This window comes from Sinocyclocheilus rhinocerous, unplaced genomic scaffold (genome assembly GCF_001515625.1).
Source record: "Sinocyclocheilus rhinocerous isolate Xijiao unplaced genomic scaffold, SAMN03320098_v1.1 scaffold1708, whole genome shotgun sequence".
Classification (NCBI taxonomy): Eukaryota; Metazoa; Chordata; class Actinopteri; order Cypriniformes; family Cyprinidae; genus Sinocyclocheilus; species Sinocyclocheilus rhinocerous.
The window spans coordinates 764,234-783,923 of record NW_015648635.1 but is presented as its reverse complement, the minus strand read 5'-3'; the positions used below and the strand labels follow the sequence as shown (position 1 = coordinate 783,923).

General features: G+C 38.1%; 1 protein-coding gene across 1 annotated transcript; it reads left to right on the top strand.

Annotated features, from left to right (window-relative positions):
• The first annotated feature begins 7,866 nt into the window (after nucleotides 1-7,866).
• On the top strand, nucleotides 7,867-10,866 carry LOC107710120 (leucine-rich repeat neuronal protein 3-like). The gene has a single exon (XM_016514842.1). It carries the CDS (start codon nucleotides 7,923-7,925, stop codon nucleotides 10,041-10,043), a length of 2,121 nt encoding a protein of 706 aa, XP_016370328.1. The 5' UTR covers nucleotides 7,867-7,922; the 3' UTR covers nucleotides 10,044-10,866.
• The last annotated feature ends 8,824 nt before the right edge of the window (nucleotides 10,867-19,690 follow it).

Genomic DNA, 19,690 nt, shown 5'->3' with positions numbered 1-19,690 from the left:
TGTAGTAGAGGCATCCGGTACGGTATAGAGCACATACTGGGAGAACTGGGATCTCATTATGTCTAAACAGTCAAGCTAAGATGTTTCGAACACAATAAACCATGCACTGCTACACCGATAGATCGACTGACACTTGCTGTTGGGAACACGCTTTCAATCAATCAGGCCCAATTAGAGTGAAATGCTGTATTTGTACCCAGGGGAGATTTCATTGGTTTTCATAATTAGGTTCTTCATATACAGTGTAGTTTAGTGATGCAATTATTCTGCCCGTTGTGCATGGTATCTTTTCCTCAGGCTGGGTTATGTATGTTGGAGCAAATAGCAATGTTACTGGCTGAGCAATGTGGTTGTATCGATAGAAGTCAGAATTTTCTTACAGCATATTCAGAACCTTAAGGGAAAATGCTGAACTTAAAACTCTCTTAAAACTAAAAGAGAATGTACAATTAGTTATTAAATTAAAATAACATTTTTATCTGATGTAAAAATGATTACACTGGCATCTAAACATTCTGCATTTTAATTCATGTCAATGTGTTTATAAATCCAAACTACATTTGCACCCAGAGAATCAGTTTAACACAGACTCAATATGAGCAATAATGCCTTCCAATGAAGACTAGCTTAGAAACGAGTCAATAATAGGAATGAGAGATAAAGAGACACTTTATTGATCCTTGATGGGTAATGTATTAACTACCTGCAAATAGTTGGCCAACTGGTTTACAAATTTTGCAAGAATGTGCATTTAAACTTTTTAACCTTCGAATAGCATACTTTTTGCTTACATTTAATTAGTGCTTGCAAGGCAGAATTGTATTGATATTCCTCTTTTAATTTTCTTCCCCACAATTTTTAAAGAAATATAATATTAAAATTTAAAAAAAGGTCATTGATGTTTACCATTCAAAATCTGACATCATTGTAATATTTGCAAAGCAAATTGTGATTTGCCCTCCACCTTGCAATTATTTGGATAGTGAATTCGGATTGGTATTTTTTTTCTTAGATCTATTTCTTAGAGTTTAAAGTCACTCTTACAGTGCAAAGACAGTGTTGCCTTGAGTGCGAGAAAATAAATAGGCTAATAAATAAAATAAGATGCACGTTGAGTGTCATGACGACAACAACAACAAAATTGGCTCTGATGTGGCATTTCATTTACAGTGAACCAAATACCTTAAAATCTCTGCTTGTCTGCAACAACACCATTATTCTTTCTCTGCCTTGCAAACACTGAAATTTCCTTCAGGAATTGCCGTTCCAGTTAATTTATGTCAGCACAAATTAGATTTTCCTAAAAGAGCAAATCAGCATCAAACAATCAGTTAAAATACCAAAAATACCAAAATTGTCCATGTACACTTGAATTCATTGAGGGAAACAAACAACGGCAGTGGATAAGCTAAAACCTGTGGGGTCCATTGGTTTAATTTGGAACATTGATTCTGCATTAACCGTTGACTCGGTGCTGATTTTGCAAACACATAGGAGCAAGTGCAAAGGGAAACGTTCCTTGATCATTGCACTGGAAACTTCATTATGCACACACATTGTACAGCAAAGCCTGTTTAATGGACTATTCCCTTACCTTGAAAATAGTGTAATGGCAAATCAATGAAGTACAGGGCAGGAGGAGGAGCTGCGAAACAGACTATGCCACCCACTGAGAGATCTATGCAAACTTGTTGGCACCTAGCCCTTTGCATCTTCTCCAGGCCTGATAGAACAGCTTACATAGAGCACGTGAAGAGAGTAGGGGAGAAATAAGAGCTTAAGTGAAACACAAAGAGGAGAGAGAGCATGGGTGTAAGAGCAGGGGTGTCTTTCTGTAGACATTTGTGTGAATGAGCGAGAAAAATTCTTGAGACCATTTGAGCAATATTCCCTCTGAACCATCTCTATAACACAAAGAGCTATTTCTACAGGAAGCAATTCCACCTCCGCCCTACATTCTGCAGAAGCGATCTGTATGACAGAAGTTTAACTGGCAATGAAAGCCTACAGCGACACCTGGCATCATATATATTTCAGACACCCATGTAAGCTTGCTGGTCAGTTATATGTTAATTTTCTGTTCTTGGCAAATATGTTCTAAAAAAAAGTATTTTGTGCTTGTTACAAATTAACTTACAATTACCTGGAGATAAAGTAGTGTAGTGGCTAGGAAGTGGTGGTTTGAGACCTGTAAGGAATAAAACATCAAATAAAAATACATTATTTGCTCTTTTTAGAAAAGTGTCCTCAATGTGCATTAATGTATCCCTATTTAAAAACACAAAACATGTCAATATCCCCAGTGCAGTTTACACTGAGTTGCTACAGCTATTTTCCAAACTGCAGAGGCGCTAACTTGGGGTTTAAGAGGACCTCAAGCTCAGTAATCAGTCCCCAGTCCAAGATTTACAGCCTATCTCAAACAACTCGGCCCAAAGCAAACACAGGAGCCGCACTGCCACTATTCAGCCTGAGTTACTTCCCAGGGTCAGTAGGCCTTCTGCCCACCGGACACATTTATTCAAACATGCCCCTATATTTTACAGGCCCAATAAAGATGTTGCTAGCTCTGTGATATCAGGTCTGGCAAATAATGACGGGGAACAATCTTCTGACTCCTCTTCTCTCCAATTTCGTTGACTGACTCTGCAGTACATCAGGATGGTGATTAGAGGCATCCATCTTGAAATTCCATTTTCTCTGGTATTAGTTGCATTTCCCTCTGTCTCTGAAAGCGTGGCACACTATGCAAGGTATTGCCACTTAAGCTCTATGAGCCACGGTGTTGTTCCAAGTCCTTATGTTTGTTCGTTCTCACCTACACTTAACTGGGTTAAGCCTAATTTCCTTCATTTGTCTTTGACTGGAGTTTTTAATGGGTGCGCCATACCTTTATTGCTGTTACAGAGTCAGTGGAGGTTAATACAGGTTTATTTGTATTAGTGTGTCTCCTCTTCTGGGAGTGTTTTTTGTCTAACAGAAACAGCCTCCAGAACACGATCATCTGCCAGCCATTACCACAAAAAAATACATTATTTACCATCGCAGAAACTAGGGCTCTAACAGAGTTATTTCTGGAGGACAGTGTATCGATTTTGTAGTCTTAAAATGACTAAAATCTTCTTTGATTTCTTCTTAATTCACAACATATATGCAATAACGATGACTCTGACACACAGTTTTAATTCCTTTTTAAGCTGTAGCTAAATGATTACATTCTGAAATAATGTACAGAAATCTTACAGTTGCAGATGATGCTGTTGACTATGGAAACCTTGATTTAACACACTCATAGCAGTGCCAAATTATTCATGCCCCATTGAACTACGCCTTTATTGTGCATTGTTAAATGGTCCTGTTCACGATGTGAAATCACTGAACACTGAAACTCTGGCCCTGCATCAAAAACATAACCTTGTCTAAAAGGGCAAGATGATAAAAGATGGTGATCCTGCACAACATAAAGTGGAAAGAAGGGTACAAAAAACTGCATGTGGACTGCCAAAACAGTTCTCCTTAATGCATCCTAAATTCTTAACATTTATTAAATACTAAGTATTAATTCAATTCACTATTAGTATCTTGATAGTCTAATATCTGGAATTACATTAACATTATGCTGTCAACAGACAAGCATGCCTACACACTGCATTAGTAGTGAACCTGCACTACTAGAGAGAACATGCAGGTGCCGTAGGAGCAGTGCTCCATTTAACACGTCAGGAAAATAGGCTATTTGTGTCAGTCAGGAAAACTAGATGCATTTTCCAGGATTTATGGCTGACACCGGTATTGTCAAGCATCCATTTTCCAACCACCGTGAGAGTAGCCTCACACCTATGAGGTGTAATAAACACACAAATTTAAAAGTGTTTGTTATCTGCTAGACTTAGTAACAATTTGACATTCGTTGTCAATGGGACGAGTCAGTGTAGTTTGTAGTGTCTTTGTTTACAACACAAGTACACTTCAATGATGGAGAGACATTAACAGACCAGATGCAGTGGCATTCTGGCTATGGCACTTTCCATAGTAACCCTGGTGATGCGGAGAGCTCTCACAGAATTGCAGATTTTTCAGAATTCTGCATAGCACTAGGGGTGTGCGATATATATCGTCTGCGATAATATCGTAATTGTTGTTTTAACGATGTGCGATTTGACATTATCGAGTATTTTGCAAAAACCATTCAAAACATCCCTACAGAGCGCACGCATACATTACGTGAAGTCTAGACTAGTGCGTGTGCGCATTTAGTGTGTTTTCTTTCACTGCATGATTCAGTCTATTAAAATGAATTTAGAATGATCACAAATTCAAGACAAGATGGCAGAAAATTTATATATTTATACCACTTCATATAGTTATTCAATTTCACACGAAGAGTGCCGTTTTTCTCCAAAAATTACCATGATTACAAATGTGACATTAAATTCAATAAACAATAAGTTAATTAAGAGACTTACGTTTTAGACACCATATTGCTTGTTTTTGCTCTATTTCGCCAACAAAAATCATTCCGAATACAGCCACAGCGAGAAGGCCCTATATATCATGTATTTCAAACAGATTCTGTTGTGCAAATATTATTCATCATAAAGGTCCCTGTATTGAAGCTTTTTCTGAGTGTTCTTGGATTAATGAAGAATCTTGTTGCCTTGGAAAATCACACATTTCGCCCCCTCAATTACTCAACCAAAAAACACACTCTCCTCCACAGAGTCTTGAGGGATGAACTCTGGGTTTCTCCGTCTGTGAAGCTTACTGAAGACTTTCTGTGGTATCCTCACTTCCTCACCAACTTCCTTAGGCTTTGAAGTTGAAAAGAGGGATGATAGTGTGATGAAACAGTCTCTTTCTTTCTTTCTGTCTGTCTTGCTCGCTGGCATTCTGGCTATGGCACTTTCCATAGTAACCCTGGTGATGCGGAGAGCTCTCACAGAATTGCAGATTTTTCAGAATTCTGCATAGCACTAGGGGTGTGCGAAATATATCGTCTGCGATAATATCGTAATTGTTGTTTTAACGATGTGCGATTTGACATTATCGAGTATTTTGCAAAAACCATTCAAAACATCCCTACAGAGCGCACGCATACATTACGTGAAGTCTAGACTAGTGCGTGTGCGCATTTAGTGTGTTTTCTTTCACTGCATGATTCAGTCTATTAAAATGCATTTAGAATGATCACAAATTCAAGACATGATGGCAGAAAATTTATATATTTATACCACTTCATATAGTTATTCAATTTCACACGAAGAGTGCCGTTTTTCTCCAAAAATTACCATGATTACAAATGTGACATTGAATTCAATAAACAATAAGTTAATTAAGAGACTTACGTTTTAGACACCATATTGCTTGTTTTTGCTCTATTTCGCCAACAAAAATCATTCCGAATACAGCCACAGTGCTGTTTTGTGTCTCTGAGCAACATGACGGTGTTTCTTTCTTGAATGAATCAACCGTTTAAATGATTCGGTTCAATCGCAATGACTCACTTATTAACAGTGATTTGCTGCCACCTGCTGGCGGTTTTAATTTCAAATTTCGGCTTTTTCTTTCTTTTCTTTTCTTTTTTTTTCTTTTTTTTCTTTTTTTCATGTTTTAAATCATTTCAAATATCAGTATTCAACGTTTTGTGTTTAATATATCAAAACATTATTTATGCATTTGTAATTGCAGGTTAAATGCATTCATGTCTTGCATTAAACAAAATACATGTGTGTAAATACATCTAAATGCCACTTCAGATGCAGCTTCTGTGTTGATTTAATTTGCTTGGTAACAGCCCAAATGTCTTATTATTCTAATTCCCTGATTAAATGTAAGAATTTGACTCAAAAGATAATGGACACTTTTAGAAAAAATGGCTTTATAAAGGTTAAAATGCCCATAAAATGCAAAAATCAGTTTAAACTTATTGGAAAAGATTAATTTCTAAAAACATTAGGAGTCAGCTGTCTTCGGCAGTCCTTAAGGTACCAGCACAATAACACACTCAGCAAAATATCGTCTAATTATCGTTATCGATAAAATCCCATAAAATATCGAGATATCATTTTTTGTCAATATCGCACACCCCTACATAGCACAACAAAGATAGTTGCTTTTAACAGTGGAAAAATAACTAGGGCTATCAAATCAGTTAATCGCCATTAATCACATCCAAAATAAAAGTTTGTGTTTACATATTATATGTATGTGTACTGTATACATTTATATGTATAAATACACACACACACATATGTGTATTTAATATATATATATATATATATATATATATTCATATTTTTATATGATTTATATTATATATAAATATATATTTCATACATAAATATATACTTAAATATATACATGTGTGTGTGTGTGTGTGTATTTATACATATAAATACACACAGTCCACACACATATATTATGTAAACACAAACTTTGAATTAATTTAATTAATCGATTTGACAGCCCTGAAAATAACAAATTTGTATTTAAAAATAATGTTGAGACAGATCTAATGTGGTATTTGCAGGTAAAATATGTAGTATTCAAGGCCATGGTATATGTTGCTTATAGCCTAATTGTATTATTTTCACTAAAGTGGAGTGTAGTGAAAATGTTTTGTTTACATGGCTCTAACATTTCATTACAGTGAGTTGCATCTGGGAAATCTACCCTTTTGAAAAATAAGCAGCAATAATAATGCCTACGAGTCAAACACACTAAGTTTCGTAATTCACACATTTTAGGGAACTTCAGCTTCAGAATCCCAAAATAATATCCAAGGTGAAGGACACCCATATCCATGTCAAAGGCTTAGCATGCAAGGTACTGCCAAATAAAATGCCAGCAGACATCAGAGTGCTTTAATGTGGCTTTTGTAAATGTCAGCATGCTTCTGTCTTGCCTTAGCGATGCCCTTGCATTTTTCCAGTAATTATATGCTAATATTTTTCATCTCTTTCTTCTTATTTTCTTCAGGTAGAAGTGGATTAGGCTGATGATGGCATCATCTGGAGTATTAAATGAAATGTACGACCTTGCTTCTGCCTAGCTGAAACCGCTGCTACCTGAGGTTTGATGGTGACCTTTTTACCTTTATCTGCCCAAACAGTAAAATTTCATACACCACCTTCAATCTGAATTACGGGAGACTTGGTGACGGGACATTGCATCTGTTCACAGCACATCAGTCAGGGCCTAGGGAAGGCCCTCTGTTGGATTCAAGTGATCACCACAAATGATTGATTTATTTTTGAAGTGAAGTGCTTTTGCCACAGAATCTTTAAGGACCAACTACTTACTGGTGGGAACTGTGCCAATATGAAGGACATATCATTTGCGGATTATTTGCTAGTGGGTCTTGCAGTGACTACCTTGGTTCTTGCTGCAGAAGAGAGAGTCAGTTGTCCCAAACTTTGCGTATGTGAGATTAGACCCTGGTTTTCCCCTAGCTCTGTATATATGGAGGCTCCCACTGTTGACTGTAATGACCTAGGACTTTTTGACCTGCCCATGATATTGCCATCTGATACACAAGTCGTTTTACTGCAGACCAACAACATTGCTAAGATTGAGCACCCTTTGGATTACCTGCCAAACATCACTGAGATTGATCTCTCACAAAACAACCTGTCATCAATAAGTGATGTCAATATTGGCCACCTCCCTCAACTCTTATCCCTACACATGGAGGAAAACTGGATATGTGCCCTACCAGACAACAGCCTTTCTCAACTGACCAACCTTCAGGAGCTCTACCTAAATCATAACCTCATCTCCTTAATTTCTCCCGTCAGGGCCTAGGGAAGGCCCTCTGTTGGATTCAAGTGATCCCCACAAATGATTGATTTATTTTTGAAGTGAAGTGCTTTTGCCACAGAATCTTTAAGGACCAACTACTTACTGGTGGGAACTGTGCCAATATGAAGGACATATCATTTGCGGATTATTTGCTAGTGGGCCTTGCAGTGACTACCTTGGTTCTTGCTGCAGAAGAGAGAGTCAGTTGTCCCAAACTTTGCGTATGTGAGATTAGACCCTGGTTTTCCCCTAGCTCTGTATATATGGAGGCTCCCACTGTTGACTGTAATGACCTCGGACTTTTTGACCTGCCCATGAGATTGCCATCTGATACACAAGTCGTTTTACTGCAGACCAACAACATTGCTAAGATTGAGCACCCTTTGGATTACCTGCCAAACATCACTGAGATTGATCTCTCACAAAACAACCTGTCATCAATAAGTGATGTCAATATTGGCCACCTCCCTCAACTCTTATCTCTACACATGGAGGAAAACTGGATATGTGCCCTATTAGACAACAGCCTTTCTCAGCTGACTAACCTTCAGGAGCTCTACCTGAATCATAACCTCATCTCCTTCATTTCTCCCGAGGCTTTTCGTGGCCTTCAGAGCTTGCTGAGACTTCACCTCAACTCCAACCGGCTTCAGAGTATAAAAAGCGAATGGTTTGAGCCCTTACCAAATTTGGAAATTCTAATGATTGGGGAAAATCCTGTCCTCTCTATTCAGGATATGAACTTCAAGCCTCTGAGAAACCTTCGCAGCCTGGTTCTTACTAGAATGAACCTGTCACAGATACCAGATGACTCACTTCTGGGCCTTGACAATCTGGAGAGTATCTCATTCTATGATAATACATTCCCTAAGGTACCCCATGGTGCTCTCAAGCATCTTAAGAGCCTCAAGTTTTTGGATCTTAATAAGAACCCCATTGGGCGAATTCAAAGGGGCGACTTTGTGGACATGCTCCATCTTAAGGAGCTGGGCATTAACAGTATGCCTGAGTTGGTGTCCATTGACAGTTTTGCCCTCAACAATCTCCCAGAACTGACCAAAATCGAAGCCACCAACAACCCCAAACTTTCCTATATACATCCAAATGCTTTCTATAGGCTGCCAAGGCTGGAAACTCTAATGTTAAATGGTAATGCTTTAAGTGCCCTCCACAGGATCACAGTGGAGTCCCTTCCAAATCTTCGGGAGGTTAGCATGCACTCTAACCCTATCCGCTGTGACTGCGTTGTACGGTGGATGAACATGAACAAGACAAACATTCGCTTCATGGAGCCTGATTCCCTGTTCTGTGTGGAACCTCCAGAGTATGAAGGTCAGCATGTGCGGCAGGTTCACTTCAGAGAGATGATGGAGATCTGTCTGCCTCTCATCTCTTCAGAAAGCTTCCCCACACAAATCAGTATGGAAAGTGGGAGATCTGTGTCTCTTCACTGCCGTGCCTTTGCTGAACCTGAGCCAGACATTTACTGGGTGACTCCCTCAGGGAGAAGGGTCATCTCAAATGCTGTTTCTGAGAGATTCTACATGCACCCTGAAGGCACACTTGATATTTATGATATCACTAAGAGCGAGGCTGGATTGTATACATGTGTGGCACACAATCTTGTTGGGGCAGACCTGAAATCTGTCTCATTGGAGGTAAATGGATACTTCCCACAACCAGTCAATGACTCACTGAATGTCAACATTGAATCTGTACAGGCCAACTCTGTGTTGATATCCTGGAATGCCTCTCATGGTAGCCTGGCACCAAACATTAAGTGGTATACAATGCCCACTGCAAACCATCCAACTGTGGCATTCACAGCTAGGGTACCATCTGATGTGACTGTATATAATCTCACACATCTCAACCCTGCTACACAGTACAAAGTGTGTGTGGACATTCACAGCATCCATCATAAACATGACACCAAGTGTGTCAATGTCCTAACTAAAGGATTAGAACAAGCTGTAAAGGACTTCGAGAGGTGGGACATGGCACTTATTGCTGCTTTTGGTGTGCTTTTCATTGTGATCTCAGTGGCTTGCTTTCTGATTTATGTCTTTATGAGGAACAACTGCATTTATGGAGAACTGAAGCGATACCCTTCCAAAATGGCTCTGATGTCTGAGACCAGCCAGCAGTCTCCATTTACAAGGCTCTGGATTTCTGGGAAAGGGATGCCAGCTGCTGTTGAGGTGAAAGCCACAGTCATAAATGTGTTGGACAATGCATTTTAAGCTGCACATGCAGAGGACCACAAAAACTACAAGCAAACTGACAAGGCAAGAGTGAAGAAATAACAGTTCCAACTTGCCATTTATCTTTTTGCCTTGAAACAGACATCAAATTCAAATGGAAGGGATGTCTGAAAATCTATAACTAGCTCTATAGCCCCTCATCATGAGCTGATGTGGCAAGTGACAATGGATCAGTGGTAACTAGCAAGATGTAGAGACTTGCTGCTAAAATATGCAGTGTGATATTTCTAGGCCATTCACTGAAAACAGATGATATTAAGACATCAGGAAGGTGTTGTTTCTCATACCTGACTGTTAAATGTGTAAAGAGTAGTGGAACAGTCCTTGTGGTCCCAAAGCAATACCGTCTGTGCTGTACAACCATAGGCGCGTTAGAGACCTGACTGTTTGTTGAGAAGGAAATCTAGTAGAATAGAAGATTACGGTGGTTATGATGTAACTTTTGATGAAATATGTTGTTTTTCTATTTAAAAGCAGATCTGTCTTTTCATGCCTAAAATTGTTATATATTCTATCCAGAAATGTAACAGGTATCTTCTGTGCAGTAGCCAGGCAGTAAACAAGTGTGAATTAATTACAGTATGAAAGATACAACTTAAGTAACGAGACCACACATTTGCTGAATAAAACACAAATGTACATCTTAAGGAATCTATATACATAAATATATATTATATTTGATTATATTACTATCAGGAGTGGATGTTGTTGAATGCAGACACTTTAAAAGCATCTCTCGGACATAAATTGCAGAAGGTTGATCATGACAGGGTAAGTGCCTACTCCTGAATCTTAGACCAGACAAAAAACACTTTTGAATGTTACTTCTAATGGTTTCCTGAGAGATCCCTGGAGAACAGAGCCATGATTCCAGCCTCACATGCAAATTTGTGCAAATACTATACGAGTATTTTCAGCATAAACATGGTTTAAAAGCATTGCGTCCTTGCTTTGAGTGTGAAAAAGCCATTTTTATATTGACTGTGCTGTCTGTTCTACCCTAAGCACATTAGTCAACGAGACCAATGTGCCTAAAGTAATGTAAAAACTAAATAAATGTCAGCATTTTTTTTTCTTCTCGTGTTGGAATCGGGATGTTTACTGATCGAGGTTCTGGGGAAAAATCTTACTATCATTAACAAATATGTCTTGAAGGAATAGTTCATCCAGAAATGAACGTTCTCATGTTGTCATGTTCCAATCCCATGTCGTTTTTTCTTCTGCAGAACACAAAAGAAGGTTAACAGATTCTCCAAGGTGCTCTTATCTGTACAATGAAAGTGAATAGGAATGGACACTGTCAAGTCAACATGGAACATGTGGCAGTGCAAATGAGCAATAAAATATGCAAATAACAGAAAAAGACCATAAATAAATTGTTTGAAAAAATTACAGCTCTTCTGCTACAGACATTCTGCTAAACTTCTTGTGTTTCACAAAAGTAAGCCAAATGTGACTGAAACAACAGGGTTGACAAATGACAACATTTTTATTTTCTGGAGAACAATTCTTCCAGTGACATAAAGAGGGCACTTCCTGGTTCAAGTCTAAGACAACCGAAAACCTGCAAAGAATCACATTGTATTTGCTCCATTTAAGATCCAGCACAGACTCACAACCCAAAAAATTACAAACATGATGAATGCTCATCAGCCACTGACTGACACGGAGGATTTGTCAGACAGGCTTGCTCGTACATCAGCAAGGCTTTAAGCAGTGCAGACAGGCCTTTTAGAGGCCGGCTATCAGTCAAACACAAGGAGAGCTAAATTATAACTCAAACTCTATGCCGGCACTGTTCAGGCAGGCTGAAGTCCACAAGCCTTTGCCCTCCCTTTTTAGTCATATTGCAGGTTGAGGTGCTTCTAAAGCTATACAGACAAGGTCACCATATACCATGTACTGCATCAAATGAAAAATGACATAATAGCAGAAGTATGATAAACCAGATAAGCCTGCAATAGATTATTGCTACAAAAGTAAAAACTCACTGACTAATTATGAAGATACAGTGGCAGCCATATTACAATCATCTGTTTTAAACCTGATACACCCTGCATGAACGGAATCAGCGAGATGTCACAATTTAGGAGACCAAACAAAATGAAATGTGAAAATATTTAACAGCACCTCACTCAGTTAAAAGAACTCCAAGGCCATCTAACATGATATTAGAACTCATCTGTATGCATTTTAAACCATTTCTAGATGAACAGCTTTTATTAAGAAAAGAGTAGGATAGATTTTGCCAGTGCAATTAATAGACCCTGCAAAAGCTTTAGGGGCCTAACAATGATATCTTCTCTATTTCACTAAACAGATTTTTGTTGAACATGCTACCTACACTGTCTAAGACAAATTAAATTCCACAATGCCTGAAAACATGTTTAATATCGTCATTTTTGCTTAGGTAGTCTCACTAAAGAGAAATTAAATGTCCCATAGTCCTGTTTGTTTATGAGACAAACCCAGCTGGACATCTGAGTTATTGCCCTATTAAAAACTACATATTTGTACTTGGACCTTTCCTGTTACAGGCCATCACTGCAATAAAAAGCAAAATGACAACAATCATTTAGATTTCTTTCACAAGCACCCGGGGATTTGGATAATTATAGCACTTCTAATCTCCGTGAGCTCACCCTGATGTGATCTGGCCTGCAAAATGTGGCTGTGCTGCAACCCCCATTAAAATAAATATAAAACTGTGTGCAATGTAGTGCTAACTAGTTCCCTGTAATCATGCAGGGGCAAAATTAAGATGTCAACAAAAAATACTACTGGAAGATCTTATATTTAGAATAAAATTCTAAAATAAAAACTATGATTATATTTACGTATTAAATTTTACACAAAATAGGTCAATTTTTTTTTTCTTGAAAAACCATCTTGCATTTAACCAGGCAGTATTAAAGAGTGGTGACCACACTGAATGCATTTCCTGAAGAGACAAGATGTCAGGACAAATATGTTTCCTGCCCATCAGAGCACCAAAGCCTCCAGATGCATTTGTCATGAGGTTAACAAAATGTTTTACTCACAGATAAGCAATCATCAAAAACACAATAGTTCTTTGGACGCACCGTAAAATGCTAACAAACAAAGATCTCAATATTTACGAATGCCACTTATCTGTTCATTCATTTTGACAAGTTTTCATGTTTCACATTAATAACATTTATATTGTCAAAAACAAATAATATATACACAGTCAGTCCTGGTATGGCTCATTAACAATCCTCTGTTCCTTAGACCCCGGAGTGAAAATGAGGACAACACCAGATTCCTTAGGGAGCCTTTTATCCAGTTGGCACTCAGATTTCTGCATGGATCATTGCTTTCCTGATCATTGATCGATTGCTTTGCCTTTTAGCCCATGTCTTTGTGAAAAAGAATTTCACTAAGGCAGCTGAGAAGCCCAATCAATGGATGGGCTAATGAGCTATTCACACTCGTGCCTGCACACAAAGAGATGGACAATAAACGAGATTCCTCACATGTCTAGCTGGACAGAAAAAGGGTCACAGCCAGTGTCAGAAATTAAATTATTTATCAAGGAATGATATTTGCCCCCAATGAACTGATTTTCAGAGACAATTTTTACTTTTATGAGGGCAAATTTTAAAACGAAAATAACGTGCCATCCATTCATGCCAAATACTTGTAAAGAATTAATTGAAATATCATTTGAGTGTCTAAAACTCAGAACCAGATAGGCCTGTATAATAAAACATATCAGTGACCCCATATTTTAAATATCAGGAGTGTTTTTGTCACTTTCAAGTTATGCCAGCTTCTTCTACGTTCTTTTATAAGTATTTTTTGCTTATGGCTTATACTTGAAGTGAACACAAGCAAACGGAGACAGCCCAATTTAGCCCAATACTGTCTAGGATTAAATAATAGTAATGGCACATTAAGGGAGACTTTAGATGGGGCCGTTGTGATTTTACACAGCAAATATCCACAGTATTCCATTTTTCAAACTGATGATACACAGGGCAGCTTTTAAGGCAGCGTTGCCAGGCAACACCAATGAAAATGGCCACCAGTGTAAAACAATTTTACCAATACTGAACCTTTTACCATAAATGCCGAATGCTGAACTTGTTGCATGTGTCCCAGCATCATTTTCAAAGTACTGACCCCTGAATCAGAGGTTTAAGAGGACAAACCATGGAGGTCAATAAAACCTGGACACAACTGGCTAGTTAGTATATTCAATACTGGAATCTTAGCTCATGGGCAATTTTTGAGCTAATCATTTGTATTGTAAATACCATGTGACTAATCACTTTGAAGCTGCAGGAAAATGGCATCTTGATGACACCACAAGAACACCTATATCTACCAGTCATGGCTAACTGACCAACAGCACAGACCCATGTGAGATTACTGGGGTCTTTTTCACTGTCACTGATTCTTACTGTTATGGGAGAAACTATTAACGTACTGCATTATAGAGATTTAAACTAAAAATAACCAATACAGTGGATAAAAAACACCAGGAATCTTCCTGTCAAACTATAGCATTTTAAGAAAAACAGAATCTGTTATTCTCCAAATTGTTTTTGTTAACTGGAATAACAAAATAAATCTAATTATTTAAGTGAAAAACAAACAACTTAAATGAAACTGAGAAATGTTGCCTAGAAAACTACCTGAAATAAAATATAAGTACTAAAATTACTAACTAAAATGGAAATAGAAATTAATCAAAGCAAAACAGAAATATAAAAATGAATGAAAAAGAACATAAAATTATTAAAACAATAAAATTAAACTTCATATCTCTCTCTGCACACACACATTCACACATGAGTGTCATTCACACAAATTGACAAACTCAATTTTTTTTGAACATCTTTATTTTACAATAGTACTTTCTGTTTTATAGGTTTTACACAGCAAAACCAAAACCTTTTTACTACCCCTTGAGGACCACATATCCCTGTCTGGGAATCGCTGAATTACACTATAACCTGGTTATCAGAGATATAAAGAACAAATCAAGTGTTAAGAGTTTATGATCCATAAAATTACTATAGTGGTTATGAAATCCCTGCAGTCCATGAAAACCACAATGTCGATGGTCACGATAAAGTCACATCAGATGTAGAAATTAAAAGTAGTAGCCACAGCTGATCTGAAAATTTGAGTGAGATTTGTATGTGAAACCATTATTATTATTATTATTATTTTGCCGTTTCTCTAAAATGGCAGTCAATACAGCTTTTTAGCTTTAATACATAAAGGTGAGACAACATCAGAGCTACCTTTCATTTCCATCTCTGAAACTTTAAAGCTTGTGCACTGACACCTTACGCATTCCATATAGTCCTGCTCCTTGTGGCACACCAGAAGATTAAAAATGCCATATTCCCTCAGTTCATTACACGCTTCCTTGAGAACTACAATAACAATTGCCTGCGCTGCAGAAAAAAATAATGATTTGATGTTCATTAACCTTTCTGTTGATTTCTCTCTTACTCTTCTTTCCTCTCTCACTGCCTTTCAAGCTGCTTCCATTCATCCCAGATAAAATGAATTCCCCAAATTACAGCAGATCACTGCAAAAAATGTACTGCAATTTCATATTGATGATAATTGCATTCAACATTAATTATCTATTTCGATTATTCTGATGAGGCGTGCTGGTAGTTAGCAGCTCTGTTTGGTGACAGTCTATGCCACGTGCTGATGTAAGATTACGACATGATCAGTTGGTTCCATCAACTTAATCTACAAGACACCTCAAAATCATGCACAGACAATTATGAAATTCAATCGTGTAAAAAGCTGCCAAACTAAATCTCTTTAAACACCTATTCGTAATCATTTGACCTTTCAAAAAGTCCCTATTAGATGAAATAACGAATAACTGCAAGATTCAAGATCAAAATTTTAATTGAGGGAGAGGCCTGTTGTCTACCAGGCACTTCGCCTCTGGAAGAACATTGGTGTTATTAAGACCTGTCCAGCTTTCTCTGAAGTCTTTCAGACCATTAGTGAGAACCAGAGCGAGCCCGGTTCATCACACACGGATCCTGGTGCTTAAGCCAGTGCCATCATTAACATCAGACCTGAGCTGACTGCTTACTAGCCTTTGCAGAAGCATGCTAATATATGCCATCTCACAGTTAGCCACAAAGATTTGTCTCCAGAAGAAGTGTCTCCAGCCCAGCCTTCAGCGTGGGTTAACAGGATGGAAGTGAGACATGCTGGGCAACTGGAGTGCGTAAGAGTGTATCCATGCAGCTAATGAGGGGAAACAATCAGGAACATGGCCATCTCTAAAGCCAAAGCCTCCCACTCTGGGGAGTCACTGACTACATCTACATGGACATCAGTAATCTAATTATTTACCTTATTCTAAATAAGCCAATATTATGATTATGGTGTTTACATGAGTTGCTTTTAGAATATTCCATTCATTTTTTCCCCAATGGAAGTTGTGGTTCTCTAATGATTCTGAAGAAAAAACATTAGACAACTAAACAAAATCACATGTAGCCTAATTTATGAATTAATGATTAAATGGCTCACTCAAGATGTACTTGTTTCATGGATGAATCAGCATTCTTGAACAAATCTCTTGTATGATTCAAAGACAAATACATTTTAACAGCCCCTTTTCGCCACCTACTGGCGTAACAATGTAATCGATAAATCTTAATTTGAAATGCCAAATTACTTTCAAAAGATAATTTACTTTATTTTAATCACTACCGTACACATCAGAGTTTATATCTGAACAATAAACTTTTATCCCAGTACTTCTGTGATTTGAATGTTTGTAACACAAATGATACTGTGTGGCTGAAAAGACTGTGAAGCTGTTTCATTCATGAAAATTATGACACAGATGACAAGCTGCTCTCTTTAGAACCAAGTGATCACAACATTGATCGCACACGTCAAAGGTTGAGGAATGAAACACGAATCATTGTAATTTAGGAATAGAATCACGTTGGTGTTTGAATCGTGTTCGCGATCTTTAACAATATATTAAATTAAAGTGCTTTCACGTTGGTGGTGACACCTCTCTTGCAACATGTTTAGCTATCACAGATATTATACTTAGCTTTTTTGTTTTCTGATCGCAAATGTAGCCACACTTTGGAGCGCTTAGATTAGCGAGCAAGGTCCTGGCAGATCGCTAGGTCCGGTCCTCACAGATGAAGAAAAAAAAAAGGCACATAGGAATCGATAGGCGGAATCAAAATTTCAATCTGACAAGTATCCGATTCCTGACCTTAAGTATCCGATTCTGGAATCGGAATCGATTTTCAATTCCCAACCCTAATTGTTATCCAAGTAAACGTACTGACTGTCAAGAGCTGCTGTTCTCGGATTTGCCTTGTTTGAATTGACTGCTACAGAAACAATAGAAATTGTCACAGGGTTATTTTTCGAAATGAGAACAAACAACAATATATCTCAACATCTGCCAACAGAAATACATAATATTTCGATGCACTCTCTGAAACAATCTCTTTGCCACGTTCTGGTATGAGTTACAGCGCCACGTCTTATAAAACACCCCATTTTAAAAGTACATGGCCTACTTTTTCTACTCAGACATATTTATATGATGCTGATGCAATAACTAGCATCAGATCTATGAATTGCCACCAGAGTTCAAGTTACAAAGACGCACACGCTTTGAATACCACGACACAGCAGTAAGCCGCAAGCCAATGGATCGCTAAAGGACTTCAAAACCAATCCCAGCGATCTGGAGTGATGTCACTAGACACTGTGCTTTCTCACCAGAACAAAGCCAGCACCGTATTTATGCGCCCCTTTATGTGAGCCATGCAGACATATTGAAGTCCGTGAGTGGAAATTAGCTCCATCGTCAGAACAGGACGCTGCCAACGACAGGCAAAGTTTATGAAAGCGCACGAAGCAAGCAAAAGCATACAGAAATAGACAATGACAGAATAACAAATTGTTTTAAGTCAGATTTGTCCACGAGCACTGAAAGAAATGAGCAAAAAGACTCCTGAATACCCTTACAAAATGCACTTTAGCGGTACAGTGGTGAAGTAATGATACAGTATCAACATCATGCAATAGGTAACATCATTTGGTACTGCCCCAGATGCTTTTTGTAAGGGATTTCCAAAAATCATGATAGTACTATGGTATTTTTTTTGTAAGGGTATTCATGAACAACCACTCTCAACAGTACCAAAATGTAATATTTTACTACTATGTTTTAGACATAGCACCACAATGTTTTTGGAATTACCATTAAGTGCCTTATAAAAATAATGGTACACGACTCTTAATACCATGGTTAAAAAAAAGTACCACAGTACTACCATGTATTACCATTACTGTACCATGTTACTTTTATAGTACTTATAAAAGATGTTATTTACAGGGTTCTTCAAAGAATACAATGATACTACCATAATGCTTGTAAAAACTTGTACCAGAGAGTCTCACACGTCTCTTGTATAGTCTTCCTCAGCCAAGAATCCCTTCTTTAGCTAGCTTACAGAAAATGAAATTACCCTGTATTAGACAGACCTACAAACCATTTCACATCTACAACTCAGAATCAACTACCATGTGAGTGGGAAACAGCGAAGGAATGAAAACCGCAAACAATAGCGTTTGATCAGGCAGTATGCATGGGGACTTTGACTGGCCATCAGATTCAATCATCTTCAGCTATTGCAGACATTTTCATTTGCAAATTTCAGTTGACAGCATAAAATACCTTTTCTTGTTTTCCCTGCACCAGGCGGCAGTAATACCGTCTATATTGTAATCTAAATGGCAAACACAGGCATGATTGACTCTGCTTCTCTGACAGTACATGTGTGTAGGCATACAACCTGATTCCTTCTGAATTCCCACTTATGGATCAAATGTACCTTTTTTTGTATCATGATAAAGCAGTCAGAAATCAACACACCAATCTGGATACCAGCAACTCCACCGATGGCTTTGTATCAGCTCTTTATGATTTTACCAACACTGGTCTGTGGGGTCAAACATGCTCTTTAGGAGAGAGGCAAGAGAATGACTGATTATACAAATTAAACACCCAGAGGATGAGGAGGACGCAGACTTTCCCTCTCTGCACCCTGTGACCTTGCTTACTTAATGATGCTTCCCAGAAGCCAAACGAACTTGAGAGTAAACCTATTACAGCTCTAACCTTAGACCCTTCACGAGGCTGTGCTAATCCTCCCAGTGCACTGAACATGAGTATTTTGAAAGAATATCAACCGTCCTGCAGCAATGGCAGCTAATCAATCGAAATCTTATTTTGAACAAGCACTACATTATTTTTCTTCCCAAAGGGAATTATTCATCGAGGCTAGCTGTTAGCAAAACAACCCGACGCTGCTGCTGCTTTGTACCTAAACAGAACTGAACAAGGTAGTGAGGGTATTTAGAATTGAATTGAGCTATATTTCATGCAATATGTCATTCTAAATTAGCCCTGTAATCAATAGCCATGCTAGATAATTATACATGCCGGCATGGACCACGTAAGTAATTTAGCGATCCATTACTTAATTCAGTGCAAAAATAACTCAATATCTAGATCCTAGAGCAGGGGTGGCGAACTCCGGTCCAGGAGAGCCGCAGTCCTGCAGAGC